The sequence below is a fragment of the Mchenga conophoros genome, linkage group LG4, assembly GCF_057382185.1.
Source record: "Mchenga conophoros isolate Kocher_MC1m ecotype Shallow Benthic linkage group LG4, M_conophoros_male_GT1.1, whole genome shotgun sequence".
In the NCBI taxonomy this organism is placed as follows: domain Eukaryota; kingdom Metazoa; phylum Chordata; class Actinopteri; order Cichliformes; family Cichlidae; genus Mchenga; species Mchenga conophoros.
In genome coordinates, this window is record NC_140529.1 from 22,198,958 (window position 1) to 22,214,857 (window position 15,900).

Genomic DNA, 15,900 nt, shown 5'->3' on the forward strand with positions numbered 1-15,900 from the left:
TTACATTCTCTTGCTGCTTCAATACCTCAGGGCGCTGACGTCTGCACATACCCTCACTGATCCCGAAGGTCTCGCCTTCTCCAATGTCATGCCGAGGAAGAAAAGATGCACTCATGCGTTCAAGTAATTAGCACTATTCAGCTTTGCACTGACCTAGTAGGCAGCCATATTGATTTCAGGGGCTAATCAAGAAGAAGTTTAATGACACGGCAATTAAAGTGCTCCAGTAAGTGAATTACACCTGCAATTAAATGCTATGGAAAAGCCATTGTGGGAGAAAATTATCTAAAATGTCATCAGTGTATACATTTAAACGTTAAGGAGTGACTTCTTTCGCTGACTGGACTTCTTCTAGGCATTGTAAAAATATAAGAAAAAAAACAATATTTACAACTTCAATCTTTATTTCTTTCAAATAAGATAAAAGAAAATTTGTTATCAATAATACAAGTACAAAAATGTATCAGAACACAGACGAATATACAGGACAGAGCATGACAGTGAGAGCTTAGGAAGTAATATGTGGATGAAAGAAAGATCCTCGGTACATGATGGGAGGAAAAACAAAGTGGGCTGGTCAGTGGAAGACTAGATTTAAAAAAAAAGAAGAATTTAAGGGGACTGGATAACGTCGAAATGTAGTCAGCCTGGCACCAACAACCGTGCTCTCTTTCCAGTTTTGGCCAACATGCTATGAAAAAGCACAAAAACCCTCCAATAAATAAGGCGCCATGACGGGCCCAAAGCAGGGGAAGTGTGTGTGTTACTAATCTGAATATATGGACTACAACTGACGGCGTTCACATTTTATATCGTGCATAAATACTTTATCATCTTAAATCACTCTTAAGATATTTCTATTCATAAACAATGACATTTATAAGTGGGAATTAAAAACAACTTTTAAAGAGAAACACGAGCTGCGACAGAAAAGTTAAGTCAAGCGTATGAGGTGCTCTCTGATAACCCTTTTTTGGGAGTGGGGGGGGGAGGGGTTAACTAAGGGGGAGAGAGCTGAGTGAAGCTGCACTGCTCACACTTTACATTACTGTGTGTTACATGTTGGCAAAGCGCTGCCTGGCCCTTCTCCAACATGCTTTATGCAGTGATCAAGTGCAAGTATCATCACTTTTCACACGTCGCTATAAGTGTGTGCTTAGAGGAAAAAACAAAACTGTGGCCCACATTCCTACAGGCGCTGCTAAAAACAAAACACCAAAATCTGCAAAAAGAAAAGTGGACGAGTTTAATATGTTAAGTTTTAAGGCACTTCAGTGTCAGTTCGTTCGGTTTGGTGGAAGCTGAAATTTTGGCACCACAAATATTAACTGTAAGCAGGTAAAAATCCCTCTCTCGGTCAGCGATACTGAGGGGATTTATTCATGAAGCAATAAACTGACATAAACCGTCCATTCAGCCACCAAAAGTCACCGATAATGAAGTCCCTCTGGCAGGCGTTTGAGTTTTTCGCACCCTGTGAGGTGGGGCAGGAGGTTTGGAGTGGAGTGGGTTGGAGTGAAGTTGAAGGACTGTTGCTGAACATCAGAGTCTCAGAACAAACGAGTTACGCTGTGATGGCGGCAGCTACATCTCGTGGGCGGTGAGATGATGTTCTGGGATACCGTTGGCATGAGCCACCATCGTGTTATTCTCGTTGAGGCGCCTCACGCGATACATTTCATAGTGGATGCTGCTGGTGATGTCCTTAATGTTCTGCATGTGGGTCCTACAAACAAAAACACACACTGTGGCATCACAGAAGTGTCCGTCCATCTCAAACCATCACAGTTTTTACATTTTCTACTCAACCACCTTAAAATTTAGGGTACAAAGTGTGGACAGATAATTACTGCTGTAAAAAACACACACCTTTGTATATATGGATTTTTAAAGAGGCTCGTTCACACACTGAGAAGTTGTTGAAATGAACGAGGATCTCAAAAACTTGAAAAACTGAAGTTTCCAATGGTGTTTCTCGATGTATTCAAGGGCAATTTTATTCTGTTCTATATAAACTGAATCTGGATTTGCAGTTTCAGATGATGAGCTGGTCAAAATTTATATTAACAAACTGAAGCAGTCTCATTCTTGAACACAAACACACTACCTAAAACACCGAAAAACACAACTACAGACCATTTCTACATGGTATATAGAGACAGTGAAACCAATTCTCTACGTTTCACTCATCCTAAGAACTGCAATGTTCGAGCACACGACAGGAAACTATGGTCACTTTATCTCGAGTTTGAAAATAAAAACTACATTTACTTTAACATGCTGACTGGACACATCCTCCTGCTCCTTTGTGTCCTTTATTTTGCCTTACAATAACCTCAAACGGTTTTGAATCCACCTTGATCCAGCATGTACCTGTGAACTACCAGCACACTTGCAGTGTCAGACAGAAACCGCTCAAACCGTGTCTTTAACTGTTGTGTGTGTCTGACTTGAATCACTCCAGCTGTCTTTACAGACAACAGCTCATGGTTTTTTTTTGCACTTTGTGCCTGTAAACATGTCTCATATCAGTTTTTCCCTCTGCAAATTTGCGTTTCTGCTTTTACTGCACTGGGACTGTGATCACTATAAAACAGGTGGATTCACTGAAGCAGGACGCCTCTTGTCAATGTTAACACATCATCACGATCACTGCGATTAAAATTTTTTTACGCCATTAACCAATCAGGAGCGCAGAATGGACAAACTTTGGACAAACTGCCCGAATTGCGTTGACAGAGACATTTCAGGGATTTTGCGTCATTTTGCGCTCCAGATGGGTTAATTGCGGGATGATGGATAAATCCGTGTTAACGCATTAACACTGGCAGCTCTATTAAAAACACTTACATATTCATTCCTATTGCTACTACATACATGTGACACATGTGATTCATGAGACTGATCAACCACATGCAGATTGAGTCTCCCTCTCTGTGTCTAAAATTACAAAAATCCCTTTATTTATGATGAATCTGTGCCAGATCCTCATCTGGCATAAACCTGTGGACTTGCAGACTAGTAGACAACATGCACTCACCTGATGAGGAGATCCCGTAAATAGGCAAACTCACAGTGGGCTATGTTCTCAACTGCAGAGAGAGAAGCTTTGAGTTAGAAATGATCAAACGGGAGTTACAACAGGTGCTAACAGGCTGCAGAAGCTTCATGAATAGCTGGTGCTGAGATTCTTTAAGAGTCCAGCAGGTGGAGTCAGTGATCCTAGTGTGATGGCTCCATGCAGCAGGCCATCTTGCCCTCACCTGCTGCAGCTTTCATCCACTTTGAGTATTTTCTGAGGAGATTAACTGCATCAGAATTTCCCAATGATGTGTGCCTGTGTGTGTCAGCACAGGCACACTCTGCAGGAAATTAAACTTCCTTTATGAGGCACTTGATAAAGGGGTGGGGCCTCCTGTCTGGAGTAGCTAACATAAACTGGAATTAAAAATGACTAAACTTACACATTTTCTCTGCTCAGTGCATATCCAATGTGAGGATTCAGCAGACATACTCTTTGTATGGGAATGAGAGAGGTTGGGACACCAAGTAAACAATCAGGCGTCTTCATAGCGACTGTCTGGTGGAGGCCTGAGTCAGCTACATGGCACACGACTGCTGTCTGGAGAGCTGAATGGAGCATTGTTGACACTCTGTGACCAGCTGACTCCCAGAAACCCTCCCTTCTTTTTTCCCCCCTTTTCTTTTTTGCTAAAAGTGCATCATTAATATAAATACAAACGAGAGTTGTACCTTCAATGGTTCCCCACTTGGTCTTCCTCCCCAGCAACCTCCTGCCGTTGACCTGGTACTCCTGATCACTTCCCACCACAGCAAATGGGATCATCTCCTGTTCAAAAGGTTAAAAGTAAACGGCTATTAGAGTTAGAAATCCTTACAGAATGGATTTCAGATAGAGCCCAAAGTCCTGCTTGGTGATGCTGCTGCCCTTACCCTGATCTTTTCATTGATCATTCGGTCCTCTGCATCCTCATCAAATTCCTTCTGTGGGTATACGTCAATCCCATTGGCTCGCAGCTCTTCCCTGATCTGGTTAGAGCATGTTCAAATATACACACGCGCACACACACACACACGCGCACACACACACACACACACACACACCAAATCTTTAACCCACCACAAGTCTCTTAATCTCTGGACTAATTAGGCGGCTGTTCTTGATGTATCCTTCTGAGAGATCAAACAATTGTACCTAAATATGCACAGGATGCAGATTAAGGTTGCATTAACGCTAATCTATGCCAAAAGTTTGGGCTTAGTCGCTAACTGCAACAAACAAAACGCAAAACCCTCACAGGATGTACGCCTAAACCTGTGTGCACACAGAGTGTGTTAATGAGGGAAAGGGAAATCCTGAGATCCTTGAAAACAAAGCCAATAAAAACCTCATAAAGGGGTCAGCTGTTTAAAAAAAGTAAAGGCAAGCAGAGAGCAAAAGGGTAAAAGAATATAGGGATACTTCAGAGAAGTTGCAATGCCACTAAAATCTAATAGATGTTACCTTCTTTTTGAAGAAGTCTCTCTCCTCCAGCGTGAGTGTATCTGCCTTGGCAATGACTGGGACGATGTTGACCACTTTACTCAGACGTCTCATGAATTCGACATCAAGAGGCCGAAGACTGAGGAGACAACATGAGAGAACCGGGAGGAAGACATTAGATTTAAGAACAAAAGCACAGGAAATTGTAACGCAAAGCTCTCGCACCAGAGGGCAGATGTTCCTAAGAAACGTCCCAGATGGAGGAACATTTACAGTTCCAACTTCTTATCATGCACCCATCATTACACAGAGTATGTGAACATCTGCTTGATACAGTTAGGGGAAGCAGCTAAGGCCTTTCCCGCAGTTTGAGAAAGCATCTGCATGTGGTTAGAGCAGCGGATTCTGGCCTGGCTAACGACTCTTTCACACAGGCTGCTCGTTGTCAACAACAAGGCTTGTGCACTCGAGAAAGAGCACGCTGAGAAAGACAAAAGTGCAGAATTGATTGCATGCACCCAGACACACACAGAGTCTCTGTCTCTTGCGTCCTTCCTGCCTCTCCCCCATTAGGCTTTTTAAGGCAAGCCTGGAGCAGCTGCTGGCCGGGCCATGTGACATCTGCAGTGTTGGATCAACATGAAACGCTGCTTGCTGGAGGGGGGGGGGGGGGGGGGGGCATTCACACCAGGCCCCTGCCTGAGTAAAGACATGCCATGAGACAAAAATTAATAGAGGTGCAGCATTTGCTCTGTTATCAGTTGTGTCTTTGTGTGCGTGCTCCAAAGGGGATGACAGTCCACAGCTGCTTCAACATTTTCCCAAGACCAGTCGCTGCACTCGACTCGAGTTACACCAATGAAAAAATAGGAATATAAAAGAAACTATGAGCTGCATGGTGAATTATCATGTGTTCACCGAACGCCTAATTCCTTCTGCTAGTATACCCAGACCCCCTGAGCTCCGATCGGTGCAGGTCTGAACCAAGAGAGCGCTGAGAGGGAGAGTAAACCGGACGGTTCGATGAGAGCCAGATGTGTGGGCCTGTGAGAGGTCCAGGGAAAAACTTAGGATACTGAGCTGCTTCGGGGCCTGGCGAGAGCAGCCCATGTCTCCAGAGTGTGTGGGCCGGATAGAGAGTCCTTGTGTGTGTTCAATAAGAGGGGGTAACAAGGCAGAGAGATCTGCTTCACATTTAAAAAGTTAAGAACAAAGACAGCCTATACCAATATATGCTGACATGCACAGGCAAAGCACAGCGTTGCTGTCTGTAACAACAGCAGTTATTTAAATTCCAGTTGATGTAATTGTTTCGTATTGTCACCAAGTCAGACTTTTAGAAAACACAATGTCTGTTTACAAGAAAACTACAGAGCATAAAGAACAGCTTGTGTGACAGGAATCAGCACTGATGTTTTTTTAGATGTGTCTTTTTGAGATTTAAAACTACGACTGTGGTGTGTCATTACCAATGTCCAGTTGGGGGGATGAAGTATATGCAGCAGTGGACTCTGGAGTCTGGGATCCTTTTCTTCCTGTTGATATTGATTTCCTCCTGCAGGTACGCCTCGTACTGATCATTAATGAACTTCATGATGGGCTGCCAGCTATGCCATGGTGGAGAAAGATAATTGAAGAGGGAGAAGGAGAGAAGAGGGAGGGGAAAGAAGGGTAAGGGGGTGGAAAAGGAAGACAAGGGACAGATCAGTAAAAGGAGGAAGAGGAGGGGCTCAGGGAGACAAAGAAGAGGAGGAAGGACAATGATAGAGATCAGGTAAAGTAAGAAAGCAGGAAAAGCAAGAATAAAGGGGAGGACATCTGGTTAGAAACTCTTGTCATTATGAACTCTTATAATGCTTATATGGTTGTTGCAGCAACGTTAAGTTGTAGCCTACCAGTTCTCATTGTTGATCTGGTCTCCAAAGCCTGGTGTGTCAATGACTGTCAGCTTCATTCTTACACCCTTCTCCTCGATGTCTGCAAACAAAAGCACATAAGAACACTGTGAGCCAGCACAGCAGCAAACTGCTGTAACACAAACAAGCAGTGAGAATGCAGATGGGCATAAGCCAGTTGTCGTGAGTTGTACCGTGACTGATGGACTTGATTTCCACTGTTTTGGGAATCTTCTCCTGGGCTGTAGCCAGCACAGACTTACGGCTGACTTTAGACTTGAACAGCGTGTTCATCAGAGTAGACTTTCCCAGGCCGCTTTGTCCTGTAAGCAAAAAATAAACAAAAAAATGACAGGCAATGAGAAAAAAAACACTTCGACAGTGACTGCTTACACAGTGGGGAGCCAACGGTTTACACAATGGTGCCATAATAAAGCCAAACAAGATTCTATAAAATGACCCTGCTTCACTCCAACAATTTCAGAAGCTGTGACACCTGTCTGCTCAAACACTGCCAACAAAGCACACCAGTTTACTTCATATGCAGTAAGTGATGAGAAAAAGGGGCAGCTGCAATGAGCCAACAGCAGGACAGGACAAGCAACAGCCACAACTGCTATGCCTATGGTTGTCTTTTGTCATCTGCTATACAAGTCTCCAACGATTGCATGTGCACAAGAGTTTGGGCGTTTCCCCTGTCTAATTTCTCCAGCTCCTTTCTCTCAGCTGCCTCTCTTAACAAGTCTCATTCCGTGGATGTGGGATGAGATCCAGTCCCTCCGTTGTAATTGCAGCTTGTGATAGTAGTCCCCGTTTTGCTCTGCAGCCTCGATGAGTTTGGCTGATTTGTCCACCTGCTGCAGGTTCTGGTTAGAGTTTCCTAGCAGAACGAGATCTAGTGTCTAAAGCTGAAATCCATGACTGTTTATTTGGAATATGTTTGACTGCGGGAATTCTTCTTGGAAAGCAGCTTAATGACATTGTGGGCCACCACAACCGCAACATCAACCTCTGGGAAAAATGGCACAGGAAAGGCTGGGGCTAGATGACAAGCAGAGACTGAACTGAAAAAAATAAAATAAAATGAGCAAAGGGAGTGTTCACTAGTAAATTAACTGTGAATGGTGATGCTGTTTTGGATGGAGGTTAGTTTTACTTTGGTATCCTGTGGAGGCAGCAGCATATGAAACACTAAAGCTTTTTTTTAATAGCCCTAAAATGCTAATACGACATATGGCACTTATGAGCCACTCAAAATAACAGCAGGGGAAATAGCATGACTGCAACAGCCACACCCAGAAATACACAAATGTAACTCCTTTAATCTTATAACTACCAGTTCAAGACACTTTCTGATCAGATAACAACACCGATGCTCTTGTTTTGCTACAGTAAGAGGATAAAATGCTCCCCCATCCGGGCAAATTGAAACAGACTTAATTTATCAGCTGTCTGTCTATATGGATGAGACCCCCTGTGACCCTTGGACCTCATGCTAACATCACCACGGGTTAATGAAGAGCTGTTTGGAGGGGCCCACTGGGAAATGACCATTCAAAGTTCAACCTCAGGTTAAGTCAACATTCAGAACTTTGATTTATGGATATGCACTCGCATGCACAGCAGCACACACTCCACGCAAACACGGATTCACAGAACAAATATGAAGCTCAACAGCTGGAAGTTAAAGGACTCAAAAGTCCACGTGGAAATTAGCATTTTATCTGCTACAGTGCTTTGGCAGTACTAATGCCACTGTGAGCCGTGTCCAAACTTGCTCCAACAGCTGCTTTCTCCAAAGTGTCTGCATCCATCATCCTACCGCTAACAACCATCACAAAACAGTGAGGTGGTGCCAAAATCCCACAAGTGCTTTCTGTATGAGGTCAAAGTCGTACAGATGCTTTTTAAACTGTTAAATTGTGTCTGGCAGCAAACATTTTCACAAGAAAAAGCAAACAAGCTGGAAGGAAATTTTTTAAAAATGACACTCAAAGTTATCACAATTCATTATCTTACCAAAAAATTTGTTCTCTTTCTATCGTCTCGCTATCCTGTTTGGATGTAGGGGTTTCCCCCCGGGTGTCCTCTTCCTTTATAGACAAGGAAGTAAATCCACCTGCTCTGTTAGTTTTAAACTGTTAGATTGTAGCTACTGCACCTGGGCCTAAGCATGACTGATGTTTTATAATCAGTCCATTATCACTCCATTTGTTTAACAGATGAGAATTAAAATAATGAAAATCCAGTGAAAATGCGTTTTTTTTGTTGATTTTCGTTTCACTTTTGCTACAATTTTTGGAGGGGAGCATAAAGTCCTCTATGCAGGTAAAAACCATCAGTTATAAAGATGCCAAACCAATTATCCAGTTCTCAAAAACCATCAATTGTTCCTACATTGTGATACAGTTAAATAATTTCACCTTGATATTTAAAAAAAAAAAAAGACACCCAAAAAACCATGGAAACCAGTTTTGTTTAGTTGTGTTTACCCACTCAGGCCTGGGGCTGCTTTCAAGCACATTTTTTTTTATTTGAGGATGAGACAGACCATGTGTGGAGACGACATGCAGGAGACGTAAAGCAGTGAGATTGGGTGGGCTCGATGGTGGCCTGTTTGATCCTGAGGTGTGTAATTAGCTCCTATTTTAAAGGTGTCTGATCACAGTGATGAGTATGCCCAATTAAAAAAAACAAAATAAAAGAAAAAAGCTTCAGGCTTATATTTAAACTTGATTAGAAAGAAAAGCATCATGACTCAGTCTCAGCTCTAGTTATACATAACTGAGGTTATTGTGAGACTTAAGTGTATACAACCATCAATGCAACCATTTATTTGCAGAAGGCCACACTTTTGAGTAAAGATGGGAAATATTATTTCAACCTGAACATTTGCTAGCAGTAGTTATCCACAGTGAAGCACCAGCTCAAAAGTCTTACTCAAAGGCAACTCCTGGAATTATTTCTAATGCTTCACATGCATTTCTTTTAATGTGTGAGTGCATAAGCAGCCAAAGATTTGATCACTGTAATGCTATGTGACCGACAACAACTGTGCGAACCAAATCTGGGAATTTTAGTGAGTGCAAACAGGCTCTGCTTACCCACAACCATAATGTTGAGCTCAAAACCCTGCTTCATGGCTTTCCTCCTCATCTGCTCCAGAATGGCATCGATACCCACATAGCTGAAGTCCAACATGGGGCCGCCAGCCTTCTCCCCATACAGTCCACCCACTGCTGGGGACACCATAGCATCAGGCACCACCGCCTCAGACATGGTATTGCTGCTGTAGCTGGAAAACACTTCAGGTCCTGATGTAACACAAACAGAAACAGAGAAGGCTTGAGTTACTCACAAGTATAATATGGAAGAAGCAATAACAGATAAATGACGCATCTGTGAAAACAGGTACTGCAAGTAAAATGATAGAGAGGTTTAAAAAAAACAAAAAAACAAAATGAGGACTTTTTACAAGAATTTCAAGATTCTTGGTTCCTTGGAAATCCATAGGAGGAAGTAATGTACTGCACCAAACTGTCATAGTGCTGAAATATGTAATGATTGACAACTTCCTGTTATAGAACAAACCAGTTCAGCTAAGCAGCTCTTCAGGTGCTGGCAGTTCAGAAGTAAAGCTATCAGTAGAATTAAACTACAGTAAAATCTGTTAATAACACACATACACATTTGAACAAGATGATAGGGGATTCCTGCAGTGTCAGAAAAATGCATCCCTGACTGGGAAAACTCGTGTGAACACCCAGTTAAACAACAGCTTGGATGGTTGATGGCACAAAAAACCAAGTTATAGCTGAAATGGCCTGTGTGTTTGCCTAATAGGGGGGAACTTGATTAATTGTGCAAGTGGCCATGCACATCATTGCATCTTTAATGTTTGGTTTTATTCAACCTGTGATGCCCTTTGTAACTGTTTACAAAGTGCTATTAGTTATTGTTATATCTAGAGGAAAGCTCTGGGGTCCATCTTCTAGTGAATGTCTGCACAAAAGTTTCTGATAATCCATCTAATGGTTGTTGTTTATTTCAGTCTGGAACAAATGTGGCGGACTGTCTAGAAGACAGACAGAAAAACAACTAAAAGCACCTCCTGACTTTCAAGGTCCTGGTTAGTCTCATGCCAGAACAGTTTATCAACCCAAAAGTAAAACTATCAGAAAATTCGCTCTGTGGAATTAGAGTAGTTTAAAATTGGCAGAACGACATCTCTTCACTTTGTTTTTGTAATGATTAACTTCATGTCCTTCTGTGAAATGCCTGCAGATGTTTGTCTAATCACAAGAGAAATATTAAACTTTTAATGTGTTCACTGAGGTCTGCGCATGCCAAAGTCACCGTACCTCTCGAGCTGTGTATGTGACAAATTTACACGACGGCAGTGTTTATGTCCGTGTGTCATTAGATACACAGTCCATGTACCATGCTACCCCTCGCAAGGCCTCCCTTTCCCTTGCTCTCTACAGTGCAGTGTTACTGTCCTGCTAATGTGAGAGTGGAAAAGAGTGAGACTGGTGAGGTTGAAACCTGATCCACCCACAGCTAACCTGGCTAACACACACAAAAGCCCTGAGTACATGCTTGACTCTGTGCCTTTAAACATGCTGGTTGCCTTGACTTCACACACTCAGAGTTTCCTCTGTTTGAGCGCACAGCTGATCTGTACGTACACATGCAAATATCAGCCCCTGGACTGCCTGCCAAGAGTTTAACAGCTTTTGGATTCCAGCGAATACTCGACCTGTTACAAGGAGAAAGTAGTCCAGACAGCAGGCCAGTTCACCCGTATCACTCTGGGAAATAAATCAACAGGCTGGTAGAAAAGTCAACACACTTCAAACTGGCACTGCACTGATTAATGGAAGAAGAAGAAAAATCTGAGGAATGGCAGTGCTGTAGAAACTCAAAACTAGCTCATGTTAACACGTTAAGTCTTGCTTTTATAATATGCTCCATTGTGTGTGCATCCATGTGTCATAGAGACCCACCTATGGAAGCAGCTCTCCTGGCCTCTTCACCACTTCCTCATCCTGTTCCAAAAGTCAGTCAGCAACTTACAGCGACTCACTGCCCTCCACCTCCCCTCTACACCTCCCCTGTTTCGCTCATGTCTTTTTCCCCTCAGCCTCACCCTTTCCTCCCTGCTCACACTGATCCTCCCTCATCGGTGTTGCCTATTGCACACCAACTCTTAGTTTTCTTGTATCTCTCCTGTTTGAGCCCCTCCTCCTTTCTGCTACTCATTTGGCTTTTAGCTTTGTTATTAAATGTGCTGGATAATACAAAACCTCCATCCTCTTCTTCTCTACACCATGTATTTTCCCTCTGAAATCCCTTGCTGATTTTTTCCTGCGACAGCTTTGTGCTGTAAACAGAGATGTTTGCAGGAGTTAGGACACTGTGGCAACCAGGGCTCCAACAACAGAGCTTCAAAGGCATGATACCAGGGAAAGCATCAAAGGAAAGAGACATGAAATGAACAAGATGGAATACTTAACATATCATCCAACAGCATCTACACCTGCAAAGCACTAAAATATAATGATGAGAAGATCATCTGTACAAGCTTAATCTTTTGTTCGAGCTGAAACATTTAATAGATGGTGGATTGTCAGTTACTTGGATACCTGTTTAATCTAATCCAAAGGCTTTACTGTCAGGACTCGTGCACAACCATGAGCTGAGCATCGACCCATTTTCGAAGGGCATAAAACGGGATAAAAGAAATTTGTTCTTTTTATTGCAACTGTAGATCTTACTTCTGCGGTCCCAGCACAGTCCTCATTCCCAGCCTCTGAGCTTAAACACTTTTCTCCAGTTTGGTATGCACACTTCTCATTTTGTGATCAGTGTGGGTTTAAAACAGGAAGAAAAAGTAGGTTTTATGGAGGTTTTTGGTTCTGTGTAACCTTTGTGGAAACAATCAATTACAGTATTTGGTCTGAGGACTTCCTGAAATGAGCCTCATTTCAGAACAATGCTCAGCACCTCTGCAGCATGTCTGTTCTGTTTAATGTTCAGTTACTATTTGCTCATCTTCCACTGTGGGTGGGAATTATAAAAGCTAAGATACAGAGTGAATGAGAGACGGACAGAAAGAGTTGTTGGTGGTAACTAACTGGTTTCCCAGCCAGGAGCACAAAGGCTCTTCAAAAGATTAACTGTCCTTCATGAAACCAATGTACTGATTTTCTCAAGTCAAAGAAGAATTTAACACCATAAACAACTTGGCAAACATCACAACACCACACAAAAGGAGTCTTGAACCACTACCGTGGGAAACCAAACTCTTCTCTACAATCAAAATGAATCACTTCATTCATGGGTAGGACACCTCTTTAGACCTTTAGCCAACTTTGGTAAACTACAAACCCTATGATGTGGTGAGTGAAGCATCGTATCAGTGGTGCAGAGAGTGTGTCAAAGCATCTGGATACACTGACCATTTATTCACCCTCTGTCATGGTTTTTAGCCAGTAATGGCCTTATAAATGTTAACATTATTTTTTTTTACCTCCACCTGGAAATGTGTGGCCCTGATGGCTTAACAGCTGTTGGACATTACCTCAAACCTATCAAACACAATGGGCTGACTGAAAAAATTACTGTTGAGTCAAATAGGGATGTAAGGAATGACATATTGTGGGAACCTCAGGTATTTTAATATGTTGTCATGCAAACTGATGGTGTAAATCCTTTGGAGGTGGATTAAATGAGCCTCTCAGATGGCTTCAACCGGCCACAGCCTTTTAAGAATAATTATATTGGGCCGCTTCTCAACTCAGCATTTTATGTTTCCCCCCCACTAGTTTCAAGTCTGATGGGAAATGGGCATGCAAAAGTTACATTTGAGAGAAAATGCGATGACAGTTGTGGAATAGGTTTGCTTATGTTGCTGATCAAACAGCACAAGCACAGTTTGGATGAATCAGATTTGTTTTTCAGTGACAATTAAGGGTCATTTAAAAACGTCAGTTTCCATTGTTGCTTGCTTAGTGGTAATAAATCACCCCTGGATGACTTGCACATTTGCCATGCCATTCCTTAGCTCTACTGCTCCCCCTGCATCATGGACAAACAAAATTTATTTTAGCTATTGGAAAGCAGAGTGACTCACTGTGATGCTGTTTTCAATTACAGGCACTACAGAGGTTTTCTCTTTTATTGCTTCCAGCGGCATCAGATTGCTTTGCTTTTTTGTAAATATAGCCAGAAGTCTCATCTCTGCAGCAAAGCATTTCAGAGAAAAACAGCAAGACACAAGGAAAAGAAGAAGACCGAAGTGTGGAGAGAAAAAAAAAAAAAAGGCAGACGTGTGCAGATAGGCATGAGATACAGAGGAGAAGCAAAAAGGAAGATGGCTGTCGTTGAGTAGGGGGGAGGTAAACAAGATAAGGTCAGTGAGAGGAGGACAAAGAAAGGCATGCAGAGGGGGAGAAGGAGGGGAGGAAAAAAAAGTGTGGATTGCAGAGATTGTGATTTATTCCAGTTTTGGGCCTGGGGCATTCCTCACTAACTACACACAGGCCTCCAAACTGAGATGCAAATACATTCGAATCCAGCTAAACATCTCCCTGTTCACTGGATGGTCTTTTCAAAAGGCACTAAAACTACAAAGGAGTATGAAGAAAAATGTGACTCTGTCGCCTATGTTTAGATGCAGTGTGGCCAGAACCACTGAGCCATGGCTTAGCTGTCCAGGGTGTTGATCTCAACAGGGTGGTGAGCAGGTCAGAGATCATGTTCCCAGTTTAGGTTGGAAAGAGCTGCACTGAGGTTAGTCCCCTCATGACAAACCTGTGGTTTGACCCTTTGAATAAACTCTGTAGAATTTAGAGGAATCCAGAGAGAGAAAAGGATGGAAACTTGGAGTGTTTGTTATCTGCAACACTGACTCACTCAGGGCATCTGTAAAACTGATTGTACAAAATCTTTCCCTTCATCGCTTCACTTTTACAACTGTTTTATACAACATGCAGGCAGTTCCACAGTTTTTCTACTATTTTAATGAGCCATAACGTACACAAATGCTTTCTCTACTAAAGCATTGCACCGAATGATTAAATGCCAGGCTTTAAACAAACACTAAGCTACGGATGATAAGATCCAAACAATTGCTCAAAACCTACAGTCACAAAAACTCCTGTTTTTCAAAGGAAATTAGATTTGTTTTTATCCAACGTTACATGAAACGGATCAAGAATGTAGTAAATGACACTTGCTGTCTAATGGGTCCATTCATCACAAAATGATTTATGATTTTTAATAAAACAAACTCTCAGCCAGCATCGCCCCTGTGTTACACTGTATTACCCAATGTGGGTTTATAATGATAAAATGGCTAACTGATCCCATTAGCACAGCAGAAAACTGCTTTGTTAAACTAGCCATGATTTGGCTGCTGAAACATCTGAGGCGGCTTATTCTAATAATCAATTAGCATTTTGACCACATGTTGTGGATTCCTGGAAACAGCTTCCAAATCCCATCCTTGGAAAGATCTCCACACCTCCTGCTTGTTTGTGTTTATACACCACTTTGCATTTAATTTAATTTAATTATTCATCCCCACTCTCCTCCTCAGTTGTGCTCCATCTCCCTCCCTTCACTCCCAACTGTAGGCAGTTTATACAGTAAGTTTCATCCAGATTGATTGCATCCAGGAAAATTTAGGGAACAGCCACGCATATATTAATTTAATCCATTGTATCAACACCAACACAAAGCTGGTGAATTCCTACAGATAACCTTAATTATATTTGATTGAAAAGGTAAATTGAAAGAGTTTGTGTCCAAGCTCCACGTAACAGCAGGCTTAATTTGTTTCATAGCAATGACAGCTCAATAATTTAGTATCCACCACTAGGCATTAATCCCATCAAGCGATAAAATGCACAAGTTCAGGTTAATCTAAGTGCTTGTTTGGAGCTGTATGTCAAAGACACATTGGTTTACTAATCCACTAAATGGGTTTTGAGATCTTTGTTCTTTTTAACAATCTATTTATGGGCTGGTTAAAAACATCTGCTGCGTTTGTCTTCCATTTACATTCCCATACAGGATGAAGGCGGTTTGCAGTCGTGTCTCATCTTAACGCCGCTAGATTTGTTTTGATGGTAACCCAGATGCCTCTTGAGGAGCGTGCGGGCTGCTTCAAATTTTATTTTATTCAATGTGATAAAAACGACTGATTCTCAAGCTGCCTTTTTTATGGTTGATTTCCCACAAGAGATGGTGCAAACACAGCTGAGAAACTTGTGTAGAAGCGATAAAAATGTATTCAATTACATTGAACTGGGGTTCCGGTAGCCCTCCAGCATTGAATCAATTCGATACCCCCAGACCACATGGGTTTACAACACACACAAACACACAAACCCAGTTACCCACCCTCTGACAGTGAAGCCTTTTAATAAAAAGGGGAAATTGGTTTGGTGGCAGTGCAAACACTGACTTTAATAACACAACAGCCTGAGTGTTTTT

General features: G+C 42.2%; 1 protein-coding gene across 8 annotated transcripts in view; it reads right to left on the reverse strand.

Annotated features, from left to right (window-relative positions):
• Nucleotides 1–386: 386 nt before the first annotated feature.
• The window catches only part of LOC146576029 (septin-9-like), an 81,183-nt gene continuing 65,669 nt past the window's right edge, over nt 387–15,900 (reverse strand). For 7 of the 8 annotated variants that reach the window (XM_085271020.1, XM_085271024.1, XM_085271021.1 and 4 more), the window contains 9 exons: nt 9,504–9,713; nt 6,594–6,722; nt 6,400–6,481; nt 5,974–6,111; nt 4,526–4,643; nt 3,955–4,050; nt 3,754–3,850; nt 3,041–3,092; nt 387–1,726 (listed from right to left, as the gene is read on the reverse strand). In XM_085271020.1, the coding sequence (XP_085127146.1) occupies nt 1,585–1,726; nt 3,041–3,092; nt 3,754–3,850; nt 3,955–4,050; nt 4,526–4,643; nt 5,974–6,111; nt 6,400–6,481; nt 6,594–6,722; nt 9,504–9,713 (1,064 nt within the window). In that variant the 3' untranslated portion in view covers nt 387–1,584. Of the gene's footprint in view, nt 1,727–3,040; nt 3,093–3,753; nt 3,851–3,954; nt 4,051–4,525; nt 4,644–5,973; nt 6,112–6,399; nt 6,482–6,593; nt 6,723–9,503; nt 9,714–11,405; nt 11,424–15,900 lie in introns of those variants that run through there. The other variant, XM_085271027.1, reaches the window with a different exon arrangement.